Genomic DNA, 9,591 nt, shown 5'->3' on the forward strand with positions numbered 1-9,591 from the left:
TTTTCCGCATGAAAATTTAGCTTGGCTAGTACGTGGAAACAAGGTTAAATTTTGTCACCAAATGGCGCGTATTAAGGTTAAATATGAGGGAGTACGCAATTGAAATAGATGGTAAAACATGTACACAATGAGCGCCATCTATCCCTCCACTTACATCTTGCATTCGCCCTGTTCGCTTGGGCAGGCTTATAAACCGTACTTTTTCAGCCAACGAACAATATTTTTCTCTCATACCAAATCAGCCAACAATACTTTCAGCCATGGCTTATCAGCCAAACAAGCCCAAACGAATATGGCGAGTGGTCATCCTCGAGCAAGTAACTGATTAGCACCTACTACTAAAGATGTAAACTTGCAAATGACGGCTTTGGGGGGGGGGGGGGGGGGGGGGGGGCAGACCGGCTGGATCTGTTCCCTGCAAACGACGGCTTGGGACGACGACGACGAGAGGGAGACTGCTACGGTAGTTAGCAGCGTTTGGTTCACTACTGGAAACCAACAATTTGCCGAGTGCCTACGGTACTCGGCAAAGCCCGAAATACACTCGATAAAGGCTTTGCCGAGTGCCGCATCGGCAAAGAACTCCGGCAAAGTTTCTTTGCCGAGTGCCACATATCGGGCACTCGGTAAAGCCTTTGCCGAGTGTCATGTCAGCACTCGGCAAAAAAAATCCGACGTCAACTCTGACGGCCTCTTTGCCGAGTGCCACCTCAGCGGCACTCGGCAAAGAATTTTTTCTTTTTTTTTGAAAATTCTTTGCCGAGTGCCATACTCTTGCACTCGGCAAAGAAATTTTTTTCTTTTTTAAAAAAAATCTTTGCCGAGTGCCATGGCTCTGGCACTCGGCAAAGCTGGGAAATTGGGTCTCTGCTTCCCAGCTTTGCCGAGTGCCATGGTCACGGCACTCGGCCAAAGCCCTCTTTGCCGAGTGTGGCACTCGCAAAGAGGAGGAAATCAGCGCAAACAATAGAAATCACATATATATCAACACACAGCACAGGATATATCACATACACCATCCATATTCCATCACATACACATCCATAACCCATCACATACACATCCACCATCCATAATACATCACATACAAATCCATTGTCCATAATCCATCACATACATTCGCATTATCCATGACAATATCCATCACAATATATATATGTCTCTAGTAGTAGTCCAACATAAGGCTAAGTCTAACACAAATCCATGCAACATGAAAAGAAACAAATAAATGGTACCTACTGCCAGCCTCCCCACCCAGAGTGTGAACTGCCACCTTGAGGAGGGCCAGTTGTTCCACCCGCCCTGTGGAGAAGGGCCACCTTGAGGAGTCGGGTTTCGAACCCGCCGACTGTTGCCGCACAAAGGAGAAGCGAATTCATGAGTATCTATAGGAGGACCGCACAAGCTAAAGGAATAAACAACCATATATACTCATTGGAGTCCCTACAGGAGGAGGAGGAGCCACAACTGGAGCGAGCAGCGACTGGGGCACGACCACACCTGGCAAGCCTGAAGGCTCGCCATAACAGCTGAACATGTCCTGCAGCCTCTGCACCTCGGCCGCCCTTTGGGCTTGTACAGCCTCCATCTCCAGCCGATGGGCCTCCGCCTGGGCCGCCTGCTGGGCCTCCAACCTCCACAAGTCGGCCTGCAACATTCCACCCGCAATGTTTAAACAATGCAAAGGCAAGGTAGATGTGTAAAAGCAATGAACGGCGAATAAAACAGTACTAACCTAGAGTTCCACCATCTGCTGCTGTGAGCTCTACTGTCGAGAGTGTATGGGGAGGGAGGAGCTCGTGCTCCTTGCTCGAATCTCGGCAAGGTTGGGAACAGAGGTGGAGTTGACTGTGCTGTCCGCCATCCAGTACCGGCCGTGCTGCTTCCCTCCTCCTAGCCTCATCAGGAGGTCTGTGTCCAGGGGCTGGGATGGCCGGATCAAAGTCCTCCCCATGGCGCTCGCGGGCCACCGAGGTGTACTCACTAAGCTTGCTGTGGACGCTCGTGCTGGTGTTCGCCTCGGGCCCGTCCGCCGGGTGTAGGTGACTTCTAGGGCCGTCGCCTTGCCCTTGTGTGCCAGGCGTACGCCATGAACTCATTGCATTCCTGGCCTTGGTGCGCCTGGGACTGCGAGGAAAACACAAAGATGATTACAAGTAATGAGAATCGAGCGTTAGAATAAATAAATAAAGATGAAAAACACAAAGAAGATTACCCATGTCTGGGCGTATGCGCTGAGGCTCCGGTGCCTTGGTGGTGTGGCGCCCCACCCATCTGCAGGCGGCAGTCTCGACGGATGTTGTGCTTCTCCGCCCACTCCTCCGAGAGCCACCTGTCCACAATGGCCTCCCAGCAGAGGCGGTGCCTGGCGCACCAATCAGGATATTGCTGCATGCCATCAAGTTATTGATATGTCAGAAGATGAAATAAAGCCTACCTATTCTTCATGGAAGGAGTCAGTATTAATGTTTCGTACTTACCGAGAGGTACTACTCCTTAGGGAGCGTCCTGGTCCTGGCATCGGCCTTCCTCACCACCTGACCAAGGACGCCGACGCTGTAGTTGATGATGCACTAGAGCCGTGTCTCGTGGTACAGGTCCGAGAGTCGGGACCTACAGACCTTGTCCTGCACTCGCGCCGCCCGGTCCACAAACCCTTCATCGCACCTGAAGAAGTCCTGCATACAGACATCATGTATCGTTTCATTATTTCAAGAACGACCAATGAATACGTATTATTGACCAATTTAGTGCGATGAAGACTCACCCAGAACTCGGCCTTGATCCGCGCCGCAACGGTGCCGAACTCGCTATCCTCGGTGGCATAGAAGTGGTCCCACGTCTAGGGCGGCGAAGTCACCGAGGCATAGGTGACCATGCCAGGGTAGTGCTGCCGAATCAGAAGGCCCAGGGTGCCATTGATGTGCCGTCCCGTTCCGGACACAACTTCCCAGTTGCTGCAAGAGTCATTAAGAAGAATTGTTAGTCTCCAGTTCGATTTTCAACATGTCATATGAAATAGTAGTAAAATAATACTTACTTGTCGCCGCTGGGTCGAATCACCGGGCGCCGGTGAAGTGGGATCGGCCGCGCCGGGAGCTGCGAGGGCCCGTGCAAGTAGACTCCCGACGAGGTAGAGCCAGAGGCAGTGCTAGTGGAACCCCCTGGTGTCGCTATCGCCGCCTCCCCATGGTCCGACGAGTCAGAGGAAGTGCCACCCCCTCCTATGTGCAGGCCCATCGCCTGGTCGTCCTCGTCCACCGACGGGGTGGTAGCCGGCTGCACCCTCGTCCTCGGACGGCCGCGGGGGCGGCCGCTCCTCGTCCTCCTCATCGACGGCTCCGGTAAAGGGTCCTCCTCAGCGTGGGGTGGTGAGCGCTCCCTCATGTAGAGGGAGTTGACCCCCCGACGGGCCTACCTTCCGCCTGACATTTTGTCGAGTGCCTGCAATTTTAAAGAGTAAACTAATTAGCACAGTTAAATTACAAGTACTTATAAAGAGATGCAAAATGAACGAAACATAATTGCAATAATAATAATAATAATAATAATAATATAGTATTACATGAATTAGAAATATTCTTCACGATCGGCAGCGGCTGGATCATAGGTGTCGTCATCACTATCAATATTGTCGAGTAAATCGGGCTCATCTCCATCGTTGTCATCATTGTCATCGCCTAACTGTAATCGCTCAAGCATTTGTAAGTCCTTAGCATTTTGCACCTCTTCTCTGTCGTCCTCATATCTCCATCATCCTGATCAATGTCATTGTCTATTTCCATGCCCATCAGCGAAAACATGTCTATGTCAAACCTCCCTTCTAGCCCCTCTGGTTGATAGAACTCCCGTATGTTTGGGTCAAAGTTGTAATCCTCATCATTTGGGACAGGCAGTTTACTGTGCGGCGATACCAACTGTACAAGGTACCAACCGATAAGATTGGGGTCTTTTTGGCATGCCCATGGGAGATAATAAACTTGCGTGGCCTGTTGAGCCACAATATAGATATCCTCTCCTTGATAGATAGAATCCTGTCGAATTTTGACTTGTCCAATCTCAGGGGCTATTCTCGTGACATTAGGATCGAACCAATGGCATTTGAATACGACTTGATTAGGAGCTTTGCGACACTCAAAATTGAGCTCGTATATTTCTTCTACTATGCTGTAGTAGTCATGCTCAATGGTGTTGGGCGTACGAACTCTGGTATTCGTGGTTTTCCGATTGGGCCGACTCCGCTCATAGTTTCTTGTGTGAAAGCGATAGCCATTCACATCATAAACGATGAATGACTTGACCTTGTAGGCGAAGCCTTTGGCGAGCCCTTTCAACTCAGCATCCATTTCGGCATCCTTGTGGGCCTGCAAGGTGAGGCTGGATAGATCGTTACATTACTCACTCGTAGGAGCAAAGTGGGATGTCAAAGATTGAACGAGGTAAATTGGACGGTACCTTCGTATTGAACCAAGATATGAAATAGGGCACACCATCTTTGAGAAGACTATCTTCTTCTTGAGGGGAAGGAGCCCTATTCCCTATCCAGTATTTTTTCAGAAATTCTCTGAAAAAACAAGAGATAAGGGGGTTCGATAGATGGAGGATAGTGACAAGGGCGTATGTAATAAGCTCATTGAGAACTTACTGCACATAAGGCTTCACTTCGTCAAGGTTCAACAACACATACAGCATGATAGTGCACCACCCATCATGCCGCAAGGTCTTGGTGCCCGATGCGCTTGCCTTTCTGAGTTGCCCTTTGAAAAGGCTGAGGTTCGATGAACTCTCGTCTGCGTTGTAACGAGGGGGATGATTGTGCACGCTGGGAAGGCCGTCCTTATAGTATGCTGTTGTGAAGTTTGACACCTCCTCCAGAATGAATGCCTCTACCACAGAAGCCTCAATTTTAGCTTTATTTCTACACTTTTTCCAAAGAATCTTTAGACATCTCTCAATTTATAGCACCAACGGGCCTGCACGGGCCCCCCATTCGTGCCTCATACGGTAGGTGCAAAATCAGATGCTGCATCGCCAGGAAGAAGCTAGGTGGGAAGATCTTCTCCAACTTATAGAGCAACACAAGTGCCACTTTCTCCAAGTCATCAATCACGTCCCGAGATAACTCCTTGGCACAAAGCTGGCGGAAGAAATAGCTCAACTCTACCAGCACGCGCCACACATGCTCAGGGACGTATTCGTGGGTCATTGTAGGAAGGAGCCACTCAATCCATATGTGGTAGTCATGACTCTTCATCCCTAAGACTCGCATAGTGGACAAGTTCACTCCCCTACTCAAATTCGCCGCATGCCCATCAGGGAACATTAACGTCTGGATCCACTGCAGTACTTCCTTTCTTTGGTCCTTTTTCAAGACGAAATCGACCAGAGTCCTTCTCCATTTCTTGCCGGGTACGAGAGGCTTCATCACTTGCTTAGGCCTATTGCACATCGTTGCTAGGTCCAGTCTAGCCTTAACGTTGTCCTTTGACTTATCAGGAATGTCCATGAGTGTTGCAAAAAGCGCCTCGGCGATATTCTTTTCTGTGTGCATTACATCAATGTTGTGTGGAAGAAGAAGGTCACTGAAATAGGGGAGCCTAGTCAAGCCCAATTTATGAGTCCACTGGTGTTCCTCACCATATCCAATAAAACCACCTTTCTCTTTATCATCTTTGAGAACCTCTATCTCAGCACGGACCTCGGCACCGGTCATCATCTGAGGTGCAGGGTCGGTGACTTGAACCCTTTTTCTGAAGTTCTTGATGTCTCGTCTGAATGGATGGTCAAGAGGGAGGAATTGACGATGTTGGTCAAACGAAGAAAACTTGCCACCCCTCTTTAGCCAAGTGAACCTCACAGTTGTCTTGCATATTGGGCATGGGAACTTCCCGTAAACACACCATGCACAGAATATGCCATACGCTAGGAAGTCATGCAGGGAGTAGTGGTACCACACATGCATTGTGAAGTTCTTCTTTGTAGCTCGGTCATATGTCAGTACCCCCTTTTCCCAAGCAAGGATCAATTCATCAATGAGAGGCTCCATGAACAAACCCATCTTGTTCCCCGGGTGTCCAGGAATTATCAGTGACAAGAATACGTTCTTAGGTTGAAACATGACGTCGGGGGGGGGGGGAGATTGAGGGGGATCACGAACACGGGCCAACAAATGTATGGGGCCACCAGCAATCCATAGGGGTTGAACCCATCTGTTGCCAGCGCTACACATACATTCCAAGCCTCCTCAGCTTTACCATGATGTATGCCATCGAAATGGGTCCATGCATCGCCATCCGATGGGTGTACCATCTTATTAGTATTGTATCTTTTGCCATGTTTGTGCCATGTCATCTGTTTTGCGGACTCCTCTGTCATGTACAGCCGTTGGATCCTTGGTATGACAGGAAGGTACTGTAGGACCTTCGTGGGGATACCAAGCTCTTCCTTCTTGCCATCACTAGTGTTGACCTCTAGATACTGAGGATTTGCACTTTGGACAATGCGTTGCTTTCTCGTGATCTTTCCTAAATAGGACGCAACCATTCGGACAAGCATGGATGTGCTCATACGACATCTTTAAGGGCACAAAGAAGTTTCTGTGACTCGTACAAGTTCTTCGGCAGAATGTGACCCTCCGGAAGCAGGGATCCAACAACTGCCAATATACCATTGAAGTTGTCTCGACTCATGCTACACTACGACTTGAACGCCATTAGGCGTCCAATGGCATCCAGTTACAAAACCATTGTATTTTCGTGAAGGGGCTTCTGTGCCGAAGACAGCATATCGTAGTACGCCTTTGTAGATTCCTCTAGCTTGTCCTCTAATCCTTCACTGAACCGTGCCTCCTGAAAGTCATCCATCCAGTCTGCTACCCTGGCATCTCCATCAAAAGCCTCGAGGCGTGGTCTCACCACCTCCTCTCTAATACGATCAGCTTCACCATGGTGGATCCAGCAGGTATAGTTTGGCGTGAATCCATACTTGCAAAGATCTTCCCCCATGTTCTTCCTATTCTTTCTTACACAGTTGTCACATTTGCTGTAGGGACACGACATCCGAATCGACCCTCTAGTAGCCTCGCCAAATGAATGCTCCAAGACAGCATTAGTCTTAGTCATCCATTCTGGGGTCATACTTGCGTGGCCCATGTACATCCAATCACAGTTCTTCATCCTTTGGCATATACATATGTAAGCGAGTAATATAACCAGCAATTACATCTGCACAGCGCTCCTACCATCTAATAGGTGAGGATAGGTCCTAATCCCACCCACGGATGCGTATATGAGGTCAGTTTCAATGCTCCGCTCCTATCCAAGACAGAATTTCAGCAGCACCTCCCCGCTGTTCTCCCAATACACGTCCTGCAAGAGAGAGTGTGTATCCGGAGAACAGCAGGGAGGTGATGCCGAAAGTCTATCTCAGACCGGAGCGAACCATGGAAACTAACCTCATCTACGCATCTGCGGGCTGTCCAAAATACGTGGACAATCTGAAAGAGATACGATCGTAGATATGCAAAGATCTGCATACCTCCGGCTATATCTCTTTTGAATGGGAGATGCCTAACTGGGCTACGTGACCATATAAAACATGCATGCAAAGGAGGAGGGGGTTATACCTAGGGTGGCGGTGGAGTTAGGCTAGCGGGGCAGTGGCGTGTCGATGCGTGGCGAGACGATGCGGTGCAGGCAGACCAGCAGCGCCGACGAAGATAATCGGGGTCGCCGAGTCCCTCCCATGTGTCCTTCTCCTACATAAAAAGGCAATAGGTTAGAATCCATTGAAAATTTCGGCAGCACCTCCCCTGCACGGGGGAGGTTTCCAAAACCTGCAAGAAACGTAGGCGCGATGGCCAACAACCACATATATACCAAACATAGGCACGAAGGCCAACAAACATATATATACCAAGACGAGCCATGTACTTTAGTTCTCTTTCCATGCAGATAAAAGTATCGAAGTAGTACAACAACAAGTACTACTACCACTACAACTACTACTAACACTAACACTACTACTACTAACACTACTACTATCACTACTTACTACTAACAATACTACTAACAATACTAACTACTACTACTTACTAACTACTACTAACACTACTAAGTACTACTACTAACTACTATAGGTGTAGGGCATACCTTCGCGACGAGAATGTCAACAACGAGGATCGGCGACGACGGCGGGGACGACCGTAGCGGCGTGAGGGTCGACGGGCCTAGGCCGGCACCTTCCTTCTCCTCTCCTTCTCCTTCTCCTCCTCTCATCTCCCCTCCTCCTCTCTTCTCCCTTGCCTCCTCCTTCTCTCTTCTGCAGTGGCCACCGGCGGGGGCAGTGGCTGCCGATGGGGGAGGTGGCCGCCGAGGGGGGCGCGCAGGCGGGGGAGGTGGCCGCCAAGGGGGCCGGCACGGGCGGTGGAGGCTGGGCGGGCGGTGGAGGCCGGGTGGGGGCGGTGGCCGCGGCGCGCCTCCTCCTCCTCTCTTCTACAGTGGCCGCCGCGGGGGCGGTGGCCGCCGAGGGGGCGTGCAGTGCGGGGGGAGGTGGCCGCCGAAGGGGCCGCGCGGGCGGTGGCCGCCGGCGGACGCGTCGTGGGCAGCGCTGGGGCCCACGCGGGGAGGCGGTCCAGGGGCGCCGGCCGGCGAGGGGCCGCCGTACGGGAGGAGCAGTGGCCGGCGGTGTGCGGAGGCGCGGGCCGGGGCAGAGGCGCGGTGGGCAGCGGTGTGTGGAGGCGCGGGCCAGGGCGGAGGCGCGGTGGAGATGTCCTGGTTTGTGAGCATCGTACGTGACAACGTGGTCGAAACTTTTTTAAATTTTTTCCACGGCATACGCATACGATACGGCGATAACTCAACAAGTTTCATGATTTTCGGAATTCGTTCGCATTTTATACAATTAAAAAACTACTCCCACGTAAGTTGGCGGCATTGCCCCGTGAGCACGTTGATCAAAATTTCGAGACAATTCCTGGATTTAGCCTAAATTTACACTAAGAAACAAGGATAATATTTTTTGAACGAATGTAATCCATTATTCAATGCACCCGCAGTTCAAACTTATATTTTCCGAAAAAATTCAACAAAACAAAATAAACTATAGAAATATGCCAAAAGACAATGAAAATGTCCCAAATTTAAACATGTTGTCTGTGGTAGTGTACTAAAGCTTCAAAAAAAATGGTGGCAAAAAACCAAAAAAAAATTATTTTGCCGAGTGCCTAGGGTTGGCACTCGGCAAAATAAATTCTTTGTTGAGTGCCAAACGGGGGCACTCGACAAAGAGGACGCCGCTGGATGCCGTTAGGCCCCTACCAATCTTTGCCGTACTCGGCAAAGGCCTCTTTGCCGATTGTCATATTTTGTCGAGTGCGACGCTCGACAAAGCAGGTCTTTACCGAGTATCCAAAATTTAACACTCAACAAATATTTCTGCCCTTAGCAAATCACGTGTTTCTCGTATTGGTTGTAGCCTCCATGCCTGTGTGGGTGGACCACGATGGGCCGTGTCGTCTTTGGTGACTGGAGACTGGTCCGACTCCATTTTCCTGAGTAAAAAATACCCCCAAGTTTCTTCACTGAACAACCG

The 9,591-nt window shown here is 50.1% G+C and overlaps 1 protein-coding gene across 1 annotated transcript; it reads left to right on the top strand.

Annotated features, from left to right (window-relative positions):
* Positions 1-8,353: 8,353 nt before the first annotated feature.
* LOC136544439 (rRNA 2'-O-methyltransferase fibrillarin-like) lies at positions 8,354-8,782 on the top strand. Its single transcript, XM_066536601.1, has one exon. It carries the CDS (start codon positions 8,354-8,356, stop codon positions 8,780-8,782), a length of 429 nt encoding a protein of 142 aa, XP_066392698.1.
* Positions 8,783-9,591: the final 809 nt, after the last annotated feature.

The sequence above is a fragment of the Miscanthus floridulus genome, chromosome 3, assembly GCF_019320115.1.
Source record: "Miscanthus floridulus cultivar M001 chromosome 3, ASM1932011v1, whole genome shotgun sequence".
In the NCBI taxonomy this organism is placed as follows: Eukaryota; Viridiplantae; Streptophyta; class Magnoliopsida; order Poales; family Poaceae; genus Miscanthus; species Miscanthus floridulus.

Excerpts from the sequence above, each read along its gene's own strand:
- LOC136544439 (XM_066536601.1), top strand. The coding sequence starts at position 8,354 with ATGGGGGAGGTGGCCGCCGAGGGGGGCGCGCAGGCGGGGGAGGTGGCC.